The sequence below is a fragment of the Phoxinus phoxinus genome, assembly GCF_949152265.1.
Source record: "Phoxinus phoxinus genome assembly, chromosome: 4".
NCBI classification, from domain to species: domain Eukaryota; kingdom Metazoa; phylum Chordata; class Actinopteri; order Cypriniformes; family Leuciscidae; genus Phoxinus; species Phoxinus phoxinus.
In genome coordinates, this window is record NC_136879.1 from 21,725,137 (window position 1) to 21,742,236 (window position 17,100).

Below are 17,100 nucleotides of genomic sequence, written 5' to 3' on the forward strand. Positions count from 1 at the left end.
GGTTGGTAAGATTTATGATCTAATGCTCACCAAGGCTGAATTTATTTAATCAAAAATACGGTAAAAACAGTATTATTGTGAAATATTATTTCAATTTAAAACAACGGCTTTCTATTTGAATATATTTTAAAATGTAATTTATTCCTGTGATCAAAGCTGTATTTTCAGTATCATTACTCCAGTCTTCAGTGTCACATGATTTAAAATAAAAAAGAAAGTTCAAAATAACAGCATTTATTTGTAACATAAAACATTGCTGAATAAAATAAAAGAAAATTAACCACATACTCTTAACCGGTAGTGAAATTATATAATACATCTTATAAATGAATGTTATTATTATAAAGTGTAGCAGGGACAGGGTATAGTGTGAACAGTGTGACACAAGATAACCCAAGGGGAAATATGAACCTGTGAAGTGTAAAAAGCCAGATTACAAACCTATCTACACTATTTTTAAACACTTCATTTGATGTCTGTAAATGGTTTGTATATGGCCTGGACGCATTTGCTTTAGCAGACACAAATGGCAGGAGATTTTGCAACTGCGAGAAAAAATCAAAATAAACGAGAAAAAGTGGATGCAAATCGAAATAATGATTTGCACCCTTGGAAAAAAGAGGGCCACAAAAGCTAACTAATAACATCACTCGACTCCAGAGAAGTTTCATCACAGTCGAGATTTCCCTGCAAAGCATGTCATGGGAAAGCCAGACAACATCTGAGAGAGGGATCTTTAACACAAACCTCACTTCATTAAAAAGAGAGGGAGAGTGAAACAGAAAGAGAGATACATCTTTATTGGGCCCCTGATCTATTAAACTACTGACGGGAGATCGCATGAGAAGACGGATGGTACTAAACCAATGTGCCGCAGAACTCTCTTAAAAAAGCATCTTACCCTAATAAACTACTGACAGACACACAAACGGAACACTCCTAAAAAGCATCCTTCCACAGTAAACATGGATGCATTTAACCTTTCTGGAGCCCACCGGGGAGCTTTTCCCTCTCTTTATTCACACACACACATTCACAAACACACGCTTTAAAAACTGATGCTGATAAACAGTGTTTGGGTGAGCGATTGTAGGGTTATTTCTGTGCGAGGATGCGGCGTTCAGCCGGAGATGAGCCTCCAATCACACCCCGTTTTAATGATGTGGGCGGCTTACCCAGAATGCACTGCGGCGGTGCCCAGCCAGGGGTGCAGCGGCAGGCGCCTGTGATGTGGTGACACTGGGCCTCATTCCCGCACTGGCACATCTGCGCACAGTCCTCCCCGTAAAACCCAACAGGACATCCTAAGGAGGAGAGAAGATTTGAGTCAGCAGCGTCTCTGTCTGTGTGTGTGTGTGTGTGTGTGTGTGTGTGTGTGTGTGTGTGTGTGTGTGTTATAATGTGCGGTACATCATTGGAAAGTAATGCTCATAGATCCCCCCCAGAGGCATCAGAGAGCCAACAGAGTGTCAGAATTGTGAATCGAATATAATTAGGTTACTGTTTTACTAGGATCCGCGTGGAATTATCCATCTTTCATCCCTTCATCCTGCTCATCTCTCTTTTTCATGTCTCATTATTACCTGCCGAACGCTCAGCGTGTGAACTGCCCTCATCAGCATTGACAGCGTGATCTCATTCGCCACATGTGCGGCACATCCTCACCACAACAAAGTCAACGTGTGTGTGAGGAAGACAGACAGACGGACATTTTGAGGAAACTAGAACACCTGCTGAGCCCACAGGTTCACTGTCTGGGTACAGAAATATGCCTCCTGTGCAAATATTCCCTGAACTGCTTTTTTTTTTTCACCAAAAGCTCAGGGTTTTCATCACACTTCATGCAAAACTCCCATAAAAAATTTAGTGCACCTGGCCAAAATGGTGTTTAATGCTAATGACGCAGTTCTCTTACGTAGAGTTCTCTCGTACTGCGTCGAAGAACGCTACGGGAAAGATATTTCTTTGTCGAGATTGAAGCCTAAAATTAATCCTTAATTTTGTAATAATGTAAAACGCTTTTCTGAAGCATACAACCTAGGCGGAGCAATACAGCTCACCCATTGGCTGCTCTGCCAGAAAAGCACAGCCTATGCGAGGCCAGGACGCTGACCAATGAGGGCACTTCGCGCCCTTCTGCGTCACCTCCCGCCCAAACAGGCGTGGCCTAGGCCTATAAATACGAGCATAGCTGTCTAACACGCCGATTTTCTTAAATTCAACGAAGCTGCACGCATCGCTGGATTGATTCGAGCCGCCACAGCCGTTTGGAACAAGCACCTCAGCAGGACGAGCCCTTACCTGAAGCCGCTGGTCATCGCCGCCTTCAGCCGCCGTTCCCTGCTGCGCTTCTCCGGCGTGGAATATCCTTTCAGTTTTGTGTGTGTTTTGTGTGTGTGTTCGCCTACCGCGTCACACATTTTTTCCTCACAAAAGAGCAACGAGTGTCTTTTTAAAGATGTCTCGCGTTTCCTGCGGCTCCTGCCGAGCCGCGCTCATCGACGGGGACCACCACGAACTGTGTGTTTCCTGCTTGGGCGAGGAACATGCAGCTCTCGCTCTCGGTGATGGCGGCTGCCATCACTGCGACATGATGCCAATCGCGACTCTGCGGACTCGCCTTGCATCTTTCGCCGAGACTGCTCAACCGCCCCCTGTAGCGCCGCGCCGTAAGAAGCGCCGTGCTCAGCGGGTCCCGGAACCTCCCTCCACGAGGAGCTCGCCGCCGCCACCGCCGCTAGCTCCTCTCAACGTGTCGCTTGAGTCGCTCACCGACGGACAACAGCCGCAGCCCGCCGCTTTGTCCGTTATGGAGGACGACCAGCAAGCCGTATCAGAGGGGGATGACGATTGCTGTTCGCTTCTCGCTTCGGAGAGCGAGGGATGGGCGAGCTCTGTGGACCTCCCCTCCCCCGCCGTTCCGGAACGTCGAGGAGGGAAGATCAGCATCGAAGCAGAGCTGATGCGTCTGCTCACACAGGCCGTGTCGAGCCTCGGCCTCGAGTGGTCGACGCCCGAACAGCCTGCACTCAACCGGCTGGATGGCCGCTTCCTCGCTGGAGACCGCGCTGCGCCCCCCTCCAGACACGCACCCTTTCTTCCTGAGCTTCACGAAGAGGTAGCGAAATCGTGGAAGGCGCCATTTTCAGCCAGAGTACGTACTTCTGCCTCGCCAGCATTCTCCGTAGTGGACGGTGCTCGCGACAGAGGCTACCACGCTCTCCCTCCGGTCGAGGAGGCTGTAGCGACTCACCTTTGCCCACCCTCTGCTGGACGGCGGGCTAAGGGAGTCCTACCATCTAAAGCTTGCCGCACTTCGTCAGCCCTGAACGGCCGCGTGTATTCCGCCGCCGGACAAGCTGCATCGGCGCTGCACACCATGGCTGTGCTCCAAATCCACCAGGCTAACCTCCTCTGCAAGCTAGACGAGGAAGGCCCGGGCGCGATCAGTGTTCCGGACTTACGTAGCGCCACAGACCTCGCTCTTCGCGCTACAAAGTCCGCCGCACACGCCATCGGCAGGATTATGGCCTCAGCTACTGTTTCCGAGAGACATTTGTGGCATTTTCTGCCGAAGCGCTCCAGTTCCGCAACAGGCCGCCCTAAACAGCCGCCTGCCCGAACTCAGCAGCGCCCCGCGCCCGCCGCACCGGCCCAGCAGCAGCAGGCCCGAGAGAGACCACGGTCTCGCTCCGCCGGACGCCGCCCGCCGCCGCGTGGTCCTCGGCCCAAGATCTCACTCAAGCCCGAGGCCTCGGCGCCATCCTAGCCCTGCTAGGAAAACGACGGTGTTCGGGTCCCGCTGCGGCCGGACTTCCACCAAAGATTTTCGCTTGTACAGCCCTAAGTTCCGTGTTTGTACCAGTGTATTTAGCAGCCAACAAACCGGCCGTAAAGCCCGTTTGCCTGCACACAAACGCCGTTTTCACGGCGACCCAGATAAATCTAAAAAAGAGTTTAATTTCTGGTGTTCCGGCCAAGGCCGATGGTGTAATGTGTGTAACTGCAATGCCCACCCAGTGCCCATTCATTCACACAAGCACAGCCCCGTTCAACACAGGGTTTGCACACATAAAATCGGCTCACACCGATTGTGCTTTACGTGTAGTGAGCGTGCCCGCTGTCCAGTGCCCACAACCACTACACACTGCACGTTCCGCGGTTTCTGTAAAAACGAAACTAACGAACGATCAGTCAGTACACAAACACAGTGTCCCCGGTGTTATAAATGTGCCCGCTACCAAGCGCCCACGTTTATTCACAAACATAACGAGCCCCGTAGGGCTCGCCCCGCGTGCTCTCTCTCAACTCAGAGAGTCGAGCGCGCGCGGGACGCATACTGTGTTAAACATGTCCCCCGCCTCAGACGCCACGGCGTCCATGTTACAGCACACGGTTGCTCTCGTGTCGCCGCCATTTCGCGACCAGGGCCCAGATTACATTCAACCCCTAGTCACACGTGCACATGCATGGGAAAGACTTCCCGGGGTCTCAGAATGGGTGCTAGAGACTATAAAAAGAGGCTATTCGCTACAGTTTCATCGACGCCCTCCCCGTTTCACGGGAAAAGTCGAAACCACGGTAAAAACAGAAGTAGCACATCTACTTCGAGCCGAAATAGCGAAGCTATTGAGCAAAGGGGCCATAGAGCCTTTATCTCAAGCTCAGAGCGAAGGGGGTCTGTACAGCAGATATTTCCTGGTACCGAAGAAAGACGGGGGTCTCAGACCCATTTTAGATCTAAGGCGTCTGAACAAAACGCTAACAAAGCGGAAGTTCAGAATGCTCACGACCAGAAAAATCCTCGCGCAAATTCGCCGAGGAGACTGGTTTATGGCGATAGATCTGAAAGACGCGTATTTTCACATACAAATTGCGTCACGTCACAGGCGATTTTTGAGATTCGCCTTCGAGGGCCGGGCATATCAGTACACAGTCCTGCCATTCGGCCTATCTCTAGCACCTCGTACATTTACAGTGTGCATGGACGCGGCGCTGGCACCCCTGAGACTCCGAGGCGTTCGAATTCTGAACTATCTGGACGATTGGCTGATTCTAGCTCGATCGCCGTCAGAACTCGCTCGCCACAAGACCCTAATTCTCGATCACCTCGAGTGCTTAGGTCTGAGAGTCAATTGGGAGAAAAGTTCACTGTTTCCCAGTCAAAGGATCTCCTTTTTAGGACTGGATCTGAACTCACTGTCTATGACAGCACGCCTGTCATCACAGCGCAGGCGAAATACCCTGCAAATGGCGAAATCCTTCCGCAGCGGCCACATAGTGCCGCTCAGGAGATTTCAGAAAATGCTGGGCCTCATGGCCTCAGCCTCTACAGTGCTGCAGTTGGGCCTGCTGCGCATGCGCCCACTACAGTTCTGGTTGAAAACGCGCGTACCGCGCCGAGCATGGTTACACGGTCGTTATCGCCTCAAGGTCACTCAGGAATGCATTTCAGCCCTGACACCATGGAGAGCGTCAGACTGGTACCGGTCAGGTGTAAGCCTGGGGACTTCCTCGAGCCTGAAGGTGGTGTCCACGGACGCGTCCACCTCAGGCTGGGGAGCACTGCTCGACGGCAGACCGCTCTTTGGCCAATGGGCAGAGCGAGCCAAACTACCGCACATAAACTGCCTGGAAATGATGGCGGTGGACTTTGCGCTGAGGCGTTTCTGTCCCCGGATAAAAGGACACCACGTCCTGGTCCGCTCGGACAACGTGTCGGTAGTAGCCTACATAAACCACCAGGGTGGCCTGAGGTCCCGAAACCTATTCAGGTTAGCGGAACGCATACTGGTGTGGGCCCAGCACAATCTGCGCTCGTTAAGAGCAATACACGTGCCAGGCCACTTGAACGTAGGCCCGGACAGACTCTCACGGAACAATGTTCCTACGGGAGAGTGGTCCCTACACACACAGACAGTGCGTCTGCTGTGGAAAAGGTTCGGCAGAGCGGAAATAGACCTGTTTGCAAACCAGGAGAACGCTCACTGCCCAGAATTCTTTTCGAAGAGCGCGAACGCGCTGGCCAGAGCCTGGCCCCGCCGTCCGCTCTATGCCTTTCCTCCTGTCTCACTCCTGCCTCAAGTGCTGGAGCGTATCAAGGAGAGCGGATGCTCGGTACTATTGGTTGCTCCATACTGGACGAATCAGACCTGGTTCCCAGCTTTGATGCGACTGAAAAGTACTGCCCCGTGGCCGATTCCAGTGAGGAGAGACCTCCTCTCACAGGCCAAGGGCGCGATTCTGCATCCTCACCCCGAGCTTTGGTCCCTACACGTATGGGCCATAAACGGGTACCCGCTAACCTCCCAAGAGGAGTGTTAGACACGATCGAGCAAGCTAGGGCCCCGTCTACTAGACGGCTCTACGCTTCCAAATGGTCGGTGTTCTCTGGATGGTGTTCAGATCAAGGTCTGTCACCACTTCAGTGTGGAGAACCGGAGATTCTCTCCTTCTTGCAAGAGCTATTGGATAAGGGAAGAACCCCATCCACGCTCAAAGTCTATGTGGCTGCCATTTCAGCGTTCGTTAATCCAACGCTTGGCCGTTCACTAGGCAGGAACGACCTGGTGGTCCGCTTCCTGAGAGGCGCCAGGAGGTTAAACCCTCCAAGGCCTCCTTCAGTCCCCGTTTGGGACCTTTCTACAGTGTTGAACGCTATGAAAGGGGCCCCTTTCGAGCCTATTCACTCAGTTGACATGAAACACCTGTCTCTCAAGACCGTGTTTCTTTTGGCTCTCGCTTCAGTGAAGCGTGTGGGAGACTTGCAAGCGCTCTCAGTGAGAGCTTCTTGTATGGAGTTCGGGCCAAACGACTCTATAGTCGTATTGAAACCGAAGCATGGGTACGTGCCTAAGTCCCTCAACACACCGTTCAGGGCTCAGGTCATCTCCCTGTCGGCCCTGCCGGCTTCAGAGGACGGAAATAGCTCCCTTTGCCCGGTCAGGGCATTAAGAGCTTACGTGTCCCGCTCCGCTGTTTTTCGACAGACGGAGCAGCTCTTTGTTTCGTTCAGCGGACGCTCCAAGGGGCGAGCCGCGACGAAACAGAGTCTGTCTCGATGGGTAGTGGACGCCATTGCGCTAGCCTACGCATCTAGAGGTTTGGAATGCCCTTTGGGCATCAGAGCACATTCCACGAGAGGCATGGCCTCTTCATGGGCTTGGTATAGCGGAATCTCGTTACAAGATATCTGTATGGCGGCAGGCTGGGCCTCCCCGTCTACATTTATTAGGTTCTATAACCTAGAGGTTCCTGCGTTGCAGGCTAAACTGCTCTCGGTCTAGAAGACTATATTTTAGTGTCCTGCCCCGCGCTGCGGCCCAGGTCACTTCAATGTTAATATGTATAAGTGTTCCTGCCCCGCTATGCGGCCCAGGTCACTTCAATGTTTAATGTGTATAAGTGTTCCTGCCCCGCGCTGCGGCCCAGGTCACTTCAATGTTTAAGCATCACTCACTGACAATGTGTCCCATGAGCATGCTATTACCCCTCATATATATCTATATTTACATATATATGCTATTATGCCTTAAGAGGCACTACTATAAAGGGATGATGCTAATTTAGCCGCTCTCCCTATACTTCTTGGGGTAGGCACTTGTATACCAGGGCGCGCGCGCCCTTAGGTGTCTGTGTCGGTCCAAGAGCACGCACGGCGTTTTACATGGGGTTCCCGTAGCGTTCTTCGACGCAGTACGAGAGAACTCTACGTAAGAGAACGTACTCGGTTACTAACGTAACCTCGGTTCTCTCTAGAAGAGGGAACGAGTACTGCGTCTCATGGCCGTGCGTGTCCGCGCTGCGTCGCTTCATTGACGAAAATCGGCGTGTTAGACAGCTATGCTCGTATTTATAGGCCTAGGCCACGCCTGTTTGGGCGGGAGGTGACGCAGAAGGGCGCGAAGTGCCCTCATTGGTCAGCGTCCTGGCCTCGCATAGGCTGTGCTTTTCTGGCAGAGCAGCCAATGGGTGAGCTGTATTGCTCCGCCTAGGTTGTATGCTTCAGAAAAGCGTTTTACATTATTACAAAATTAAGGATTAATTTTAGGCTTCAATCTCGACAAAGAAATATCTTTCCCGTAGCGTTCTTCGACGCAGTACTCGTTCCCTCTTCTAGAGAGAACCGAGGTTACGTTAGTAACCGAGTACGTTTTCTTTGCCAGGGTTGCTTTTTTTAATAAAATAAAATAATGCTTTAGTTAATTTAGCTAATATAAAATGAAAATGTTTGATTCATTAAATGCTAATTACAGAGAAAACATTTGCAAACCATTTTTTTTCTTTAATGTGACAAATATCTAGGTGAAACTGGATTTTTTTTTTTTTGCCCAGGTTTTTCAACTCACACTTCATGCAAAACTCCCATAAGACATAAAATTGAGTACACCTGGCTAAAATGGTCTTTTAATGAAGCAGTTTTCTTAGTTTCTAAAATAAAACAAGGGCTTAGTTAATTTGGTTATTCTAAAACTAAATATTCAACGAGTAACGAACTCTACTGCCTTTCATTCACACACACGCAAGCAAATGAAATCGCAATCTCTCTGTATGAACACAAGTGTAGACAGACATCCATACAACCACGGCGGCGCATATGGCACGCAGACACGCGCGATCACAAGAGATCGGTCTAGTATTCCATCAGCCTGATAAGATCTTGTAAAGCGCGTGTGTGTGTAACGGCAGACGATGGTTGTGATCGGACCGCAGCCGGTAAAATGTGTTTCACGGCTGAGGCCTTTAGAGATGGAGACCGATGATAGCATTCAAGAGCTCGCTAAAGACCCGCCACACGTGTGTGTGTGTGTGTGTGTGCTGTTATTCAGTCAGTTTGTATGATTAAGAAGCATGGAAGACATCTGAGCCTATGGAACATGAGTGGAACTGCTGGCTACATCCAGATGAACTACTGAGTTGAAAACGTCCCAAGACGGACGGGTGGATATGTGGGCCTATACGGAGACCCGATCTCTATAGTCAGGGCCTGATTTATTAAAGATGAAATCTGTGAATGTAAAAGTCCACTATAAACTAAAACAATCTGCTTTTATGCATCTAAATCAATGGTGGTTGAGTTGATACAGATGGAGATTGAACGCTAATGGTCCTCTAAGACCTGGTTTTGCCCCGTTCAAATCTCCTTTGTTGGCTTCAATATATTTTAGACAGGTTTACTACTCTTTTCCACTGCTGTGCGGGATCTAGATCCGTTCTGTCGGCCCTGGTTATCATATGAATGATAGTTTGCAGCACCCTCAACCACATCAGATCACAGTTATTTTGGCTTACTTCCTTTCTCTACAAAATGTTTGTGATTAGGACGACTGGTTATGATGCACTGTTTTTGATTCACTAAAAGAAATGGCTTAGCAAAGCCATCATATTTTATGTTGTATATTTTTGATTCACTAAAAAGACCTGGTTCCACAGATTAATTGGACCACACAAACTGATTGATTCACAAAGAAACAGTTCAAAAGTGTTTGTGAATCAGACTACACTGATTTAGCTGAATGTTTTTGATTCACTAAAAAAAGAACTGGTTGAAAAGAGTCATTTGTTCGTGAATCAGACTACATTCGTTGTGCTGCCTGTTTTAGATCATTAAAAAATCTGATTTAAAAGTGATTTGTCCATGAATCACACCACACTGGTTGCACTAAATGTTTTTTATTCTCTAAAAAAAGGATCGGCTCATAAGAGTCACTCACTCGTGAATCAGACTGCACTAGCTGTGCCTTGTATTGTTAGGAAAAGTGTTACGTATGTGATTCCTGTTCGCTCATTGAAACACTCATCACATACAGTCGAGCAACACAGAAACACACAAACAACGTTTGCAAAATGTGTCATAATGGCATCAATGCATGGAAACTAAAATCATACGTTTAAAAAAACATCTACAGGACGTTACTAGATGATCTGGTTTAAAGAGTCATTTGTCCACGAATCAGACCGGTTGTGCTGTACTGTATACTTTTGCTTCACTACAAATGGACCAACTCATTTGTTCCTGAAATAGACTACACTGGTTGCACAAGGTGTGTTATTTATTTCAGTCCGCTAGGACAACTCAATAGTTGCCAATATTCTGCGGCACTCAATCTTTTATCTCACCACATGCAATCTAGGCTGAAAACTGTGCTGTAGATTCAACTGTGGGCTGTGCGGTGCTAAAAAAAAAACGTGCAAAAAATACATGCAAGGAACCCGTTAAGGTATGAGCCAGATGCCTGTCCATGCATCTTGTATGCGTGTGTGTTTCAAATGTGCAGGGTTTTTGCTGGATTTGTAGTTTTTAGTTAAGATAGGAGTCTAGCGTCTATGTTTGGCTCTGTGTGTATGTCTGTGCATTGTGGTTTCCTCATAAAGTGCACCAGCTGCATGTGGCTGTCTCATTAAGCAGAGGATGCTGTCATGGATCCAGCAGGGTGTGTCTGTGTGTGTATGTTTGTGAGATGTTTTGTCAGTGGCTTAGATTAACCACTAGAAGGCAGATACAACAGGTCATGGAGGACGAAACCTTCTTACATGCTTCTAGCTCTTATTAACTAGATATTTTTGAAACCTATGATTTCAGTTTCCTGCATTGATCTCATTATGACACACCAAACAAACTAAACAAAAAGTTGCCTGACTGTGTGTGATGAGTGAGCGTTTCAATGAGAAAACATTCCGTTTTACACACACTCAGATTGCATGATGGGTGGGTTGCCCTCCAAGACTGATTGAGACTTCCTGTTTCCCTGGTGAAGAAGAGGCCCCAGTGCATTAGGGGTATGAAAACACTTTACGGTGGAGAAAGATAAATGGCCAGGAAAATACAAAATAATATGCAGTGACAAAAATGTTACTGACAACTCTGCTGATTACATAAATGTGATATTTGTGGTGTTTTCTTAGTTAATGAAATTTTGGTATTCAAAATTTGAATGCATTTGTTTGTTATTCAATCGTTTCACAGTGTGATCCCAGCCAGCCGGCGGTACAGGTACAAGCTCCGCTGATGTGGTCACATTCGGCTCCGTTCTCACACTCACACACTCGGTTACATTCGGCTCCATACTGGCCCTCAGGACACTCTGATGATGATGATGATGATGATGAAGAAGCATCATAGGAAATGCAGATTCAGGACACATGAACAGAACTTACATTCACACAGAGGTAGTACACACAGATGTAGCGATCAGGTGCAGATGTAGTACACACAGATGTAGTGATCAGATGCAGTTTAAATAATTGCAAAAAGCTTCAATGGCCAAAAAATTTACTTTATCACAAAAACCCAAATATTACTGGCACAAAACTTGTAAAATGCTTATCATTGTTTTCCAGTATACCATAGAAATGTGAATACTGAATCAGCAAACTGTGCGAAACACAAAATTTATGTCACTGCCAATATGTTTGGCCATGACTGTAATGTCTTAGCTTCTCGCTGTCAGATCAAATGAGAGGTCAAAAAAATCATGTTAAAAAGATAGAAAACTGTATCTGTAACTACTTTCACAATGCACATAGAAGGTCAAATCAACTGCACTGCATTGTGGGATACAGTATCTCACACACCGCATTCTCTTGTTTACTTTAGCCTAATATTGTAGGTCCTGTGTGTATGAATTTTGTATACTGTGCACATTATAATACCCAAATACTATAGAACTAGTATGGGTGGTGTGTGTAGTTTTATTACGTTGACACAAGGTGGCAGTATTTGCATATTGATTAGCATCAGATTTAACATTTGTACCTGAACTTTTACATGTTGTACCATTTAAATAGTGCAACGGCAAAAAGAATAAGACTCTGAAACAAGGAGGGAGAAGGAGAATGAAAAAGAAAGATTAGACTTACTCTTGTCACACTGATCTCCAGTGTATCCAGCCTCACACACACAGCGCCCACTGCTGACCTCACAGGTTACTGCATTACTGCCGCACTGGCACACATTGGCACAGCCTACACCCCAAAAACCTGCCTCGCACACTACAGAGTGGGGATGTTTGTTATTAATGTGAACAAATCAAAACATACATATTTGAAGTTTGAGAATGCAATATATGCAGTCAAAATATATAAATATATACACTGTATTTATTATTGTCCCATTGAAAGTCAAAATGTTTTTGTTTTATTTTACGTTATTGATTATTTTCATAAATACTATATACTTTAACTGTATAGCCTGCTTCACACTCAGTTTCTCTCAGACACAGAGAGAGAGAAAGAGGCAGAAACCACCATTTTTATTTGTTCAGTGAAAACGAGGTGAAAACAGCATTAGTTTGCTATTAGACAAGCTAACCGAAGCACTTAGCATTGCAGTTCAAACAGGCACAAAGATATCTGTCTATCCTGACTGAATTCACTCACTCTTTTTCTTGTCCTAGAAACTGTAAAGCGCTCTCCCTCAACCTCACTTCAATTACCCAGAATCACCCCTGAGGATGGGATAAAAGGGCCTGTTTTAGCATTAAGACCAAACTACGATCTGTTTAAGCCATTAAGACTAAAAAATGTATGAGCTAAGTGATCAAGAAAGACTTATAACTAAAACAGACACTTCAAATATGTTTTTAAAGCATGGCGCTCTTTCCTAATCATTAATTTCTCTTCAGCGAACAGAGGGAAACCCCATTTATATCCACACACACACACACACACACACACACACACACACGTGTTAATATATCATGTTCATAACATAACGGAGATGTAAAGCATAAATCTAGCAACATAAAACATTTATTCCGTGACTCACTCTGTAATACAATGCTACTGAGCTGAACTGAATTGACACACACGCCACTATCAAATGACTGCCACTTACAGCTGTCAGTGTGTGTCTTCATGTGTGAGTGTTTAGTGCATCTGCTCCTTAGGGTTTTAAGCAGGACAGATTGTCTGATGATTGACTGTTCACAGCTGATCTCTGATGCAGACATTATTGAGCTATTAAAATAACTGAGCTATTAAATATGTTCTGTGCACCAACATCTGACAATCACTAGAGGGCGATGCAAAGCCATTATTGTCCCATTTGAAAAGTTAGCAGCCACTTTCTGATTTACAGTAAAAAGAGACATCTAAAATAATGAGTTTATTTTAAATCTATTCGATTTCTGCATCTGTAAATGAATGCAAATGAGTGCATATTTAATTAGATCATTCCTTGTTTGCATATTTAAAACTGGTGAATATGGTCACATCCTTTTAGTTTAGTTTTTCTTTTTTTTACCCTATTGACTTGGGATGTCTTTCTTTAATTCAGTAAGTCATTTCCAGTTATCATGTCTTAAAAAATATTTTGCATTTTTATTTTAATTGTCAGATGAAATCATAACCTCAATAAAGAGATTCTAAAATTGCAACTGTCATTACTTTACGTTTGTTGGGCGCGTAAGAGTAGTAAGAGTTGTGGTATGCTATTTCAAACTCCGAATTGCATTGTGGGATACAGTATTCTGTATGCTAAGGCATACAATAAAATGAGTAGTTTGCAATACATACTTTGAACAGTAAAAGTTGTCAAAATACAGTAAAATGTGAAATAATATTACAATTTAAAATAACAGTTTTCTATTTCAATATACTTTGTGATGATAAAGCTGTATTTTCAGCATCATTACTCCAGTCTTCAGTATCACATGATCCTTCAGCAATTATTCTAATATGCTGATTTGCAGCTCAGGAAACATTTATTAGTATTATCATCGTTGAAAACAGTTGTGCTGATTAATATTTTTGAAATCAAGGTAGTTTTTTCAGGATTCTTTGATGCATATAAAGTTCATTTGAAATAGAAATCTGTAGCATTATAAATGTCTTTACTGTTACTTTTTGACCAATTTAGTGCATCCTTGCGGAATAATAGTATTAATTTTATTCAAATAAACAAAATCTGGTAGAGTACGAACTGTTCAGTATGAGTACACAGTAAGTAATAGGTCAGTATTCCCTTCTGAACACAGATCGGTGTGTGACTGAGTCTTACCCAGCTGGCACTTCTCTCCATGGTATCCAGGTGGGTACATCTTCTGGCACTCTCCGGTTTTAGGGTCACACGGTGCCCCATCAGAGCAGTTACATCGCTCACGGCAGCCATCGCCAAAGAAACCGTCATCACATTCTATACATGAACACGACACATATGTACCTGTCTGACACAACTGTTTCTAATGCTGTAGAAACATCACCTACCTGCCAGACAGTGCTCGCCATGGAAGCCAAGTTTACAAAAGCATGTGCCTTTTAGGGGATCGCAAGAGAGAGAGTTTCCCTGCGAACATCCGCATTCCTCCGAGCAACCCGCACCATGGGTCCATTTGGGACATGCTAATGTGGAGAAACACTATTTTACTACACCTCAAAATAACTGAAAGGAGATGAGTAAAACATTTTGTAACATACTATCCTAGCATAATAAATACTTACGCAGGTGGCAGAATTTGCCATATTTTCCGGGTGTGCAAAGGCAACCACCATACAGACGATGGCAGTGTCCATTATTGGGGCAGTTACACCTCCTCCGACAGAACCTCCCATAGAAACCCTGCGGACAACCTGATGACATCACACATGGTACATCGGTGAAATTACACAATGTTCCTCTGGATTTCCAAAAAGCATATTACATCACAAGAAATGTTAAAGGCATACTATGCAGTTTCCGTTTTTGTCAAACAGCGGCGGAGTACTTGTATTTAACGTTACTATCGTAAACACCACTCACGCAGAGCCGTCTCTGCACTCAGCGACCGCGCTTTCTTTGTTTTCTTCGTCGACTCCGCCATGATTCACGTCTGAAATGCATGCTAGTGTCTTCCATAGAGGCTGCTTCATATGTTGTTGATGTATGTGACGTCGTGCCGTAAAGCAAGTTGTGATTCTCGCGAGATTTGGTGGGGCGCCACCTCTCAAACCTGCATTGCTGGTTTTTCTAGCGCCGTCCCATATCGGCATGATTCACCCTACTACGAGTTCGTTTACCATCGAAATGACTTCGAAGCTGTATTAAGGTAGAAATCTTGCATAGTGTGCCTTTAAGAATTATCTGACCAGCTCTAATCAGAGCTCAGAATTTCAGAGACGAGCAGTTGATGGATGATGTGATGAAGACAGAAAAGGCCAAGGGCAAACAGAGAAGAAGAAAAGTTTAAGGAACTTAAACGGTTAACCCAAGGGCTCCAGCTAGTCTGGGATCATGCTTGCCATTTATTTATTCATTTAGCAGACACTTTTTTTATCATACTGATAATAAAGGAGCCAACAAAGTGATAAATAGATTCTGGTATTATTGTATTTTTGTTTTAATATTTTTATGGTCTCTTATGCTCAGCGAGGCTGAATTTATTTGATCAAAAATACAGTAAAAACAGTCAGATTTAAATATTAATACAAGTTTTTTTTAAAACTGCTATTTTTGTGAAACCTGCAATTCTTTGATGAATACAAAGCTCAACAGAACTGCATTTATTAGAAAAATAAATCCTATTTTAACATTTTAAATGTCTTGACTGTCTTTACTTTACTTTTGATCAATTTAATGTGCCCTTGCTGAATAAAAGTATTACTTTCTTTCCAAAAAGTTTCAGGACCCAAAGAAAATTCACTCTCATATTTTAACCTAAAAACATTGCCTTTGAAAAAACTTATATTCCTCTCTTTTCAACATGAGTCGACATGTGTCGACAGAAAGAGTTAGCATTTCAAAAGTAAAAATATATTTTTATGAATATTGAAATATGACACTGCAAGTAGAGAGGAAAGAGGAAACATCACAAGCCATGAGAATTGGAAGATGTAAAAAAAAAAACAGTTGAAGATAAGACAAAGTACCGTTTTCACAGTGCAGACCTTGGACCCCTGGAGGACACAAGCACTTCCCCGTCACTGGGTCACAGCGGCCCCCATTCTTACAAACACACAGACTGTTACACTGAACACCATATGTGCCCTCAGCACAAGCTAGAGAGAGAGATAGAGAGAGAGAGAGAGAGAGAGAGAGAGAGAGAGAGAGAGAGAGAGAGAGAGAGAGAGAGAGAGAGAGAGAGAGAGAGAGAGAGAGAATGCATAAGTAAATACGTGTTTAGGGTTCTCAGAGGAACCAGGGGCCGAGAGATATACAGCAGCCACCGTACTTTCTGTTGACTTTAGGATGGATTAAAAATTTGACGGTATGGAAAACTCAAATTGCGCTCCTGTGAATTTACAATGATGGGTTTGGAGATGCTCTAAGGACTGTGGCTCTCCAACATGCTGTCAATTTATGTTATAAATGAGTTGAGTTATAGTGTCTCTACAGGAAGTACTTTGCTTAGAGTCATTGAACTGCTCTGCTCGGTGGATTGATGGGATTTCTGCATAAGTAAGGGTAAGTACAGCAGGGAGATGTACATCAGCTAGACGGGAAAGAAGAAGAACAGGAAAAATGGAACCTGTGTCTCATTATATACTGAATTTAGGTCTTATTCTCAGTCTAATATTATGTCATGTAATCTATGAATGTGCTTCTTTTCTAAACATACATTGCCCAGCAGTGTTGTGTGTGTAACGCGTTACAAATGTTTTTTAAATAAAAATATATATTTAATTTAATTAATATATATATAATTTTTTTCTTCTTCTAGTTTTTCAATAGGTAGAGTTCATAGTACTTTATGTAGGCCTACACATTTAGGAACAGATATTGGGTTCTGCCAATAAAAGTAACGTAAAAGTAACGAGTAATGTAAAATGTTACTTTCCAAAGGGGGTAACTAAGTAAAGTAACGGATTACTTTTTTAAGAAGTAACGAATAACGAGCAAACACTACTTTTTAAAAGTAACTTCCCCAACACTGTTGCCCAGCCAAAAAAAGGTTGATGGTTGGATTTTAATAGGCAAATGCTTAAGAGTCTATGATTAGATCATTATTGCAGTGATTATAATGTTTCTAGCAGGTTCTATGTTTTGCAACAGTTCTTCTAACCCTAATTGATGGAGTGTGTAGCTTTTCATTTCTTAAACAACAATGTAGGAAGACACATCATGGCCATATTCCAGGATGACAATGTCAAGATTCATCAGGCTCAAATTGTGGAAGAATGGTTGGG

The 17,100-nt window shown here is 44.7% G+C and overlaps 1 protein-coding gene across 1 annotated transcript in view; it reads right to left on the reverse strand.

Moving 5' to 3' along the window:
* Positions 1-17,100, reverse strand: part of egfem1 (EGF-like and EMI domain containing 1) — a 55,574-nt gene that overhangs the window by 11,471 nt on the left and 27,003 nt on the right. The window contains exons 15-21 of the mRNA XM_079611453.1: positions 15,844-15,972; positions 14,440-14,568; positions 14,206-14,340; positions 14,000-14,134; positions 11,860-11,991; positions 10,956-11,084; positions 1,176-1,304 (exon numbers count right to left, since the gene is read on the reverse strand). Coding sequence (XP_079467579.1) covers positions 1,176-1,304; positions 10,956-11,084; positions 11,860-11,991; positions 14,000-14,134; positions 14,206-14,340; positions 14,440-14,568; positions 15,844-15,972 — 918 coding nt within the window. The remainder of the gene's footprint in view (positions 1-1,175; positions 1,305-10,955; positions 11,085-11,859; positions 11,992-13,999; positions 14,135-14,205; positions 14,341-14,439; positions 14,569-15,843; positions 15,973-17,100) is intronic.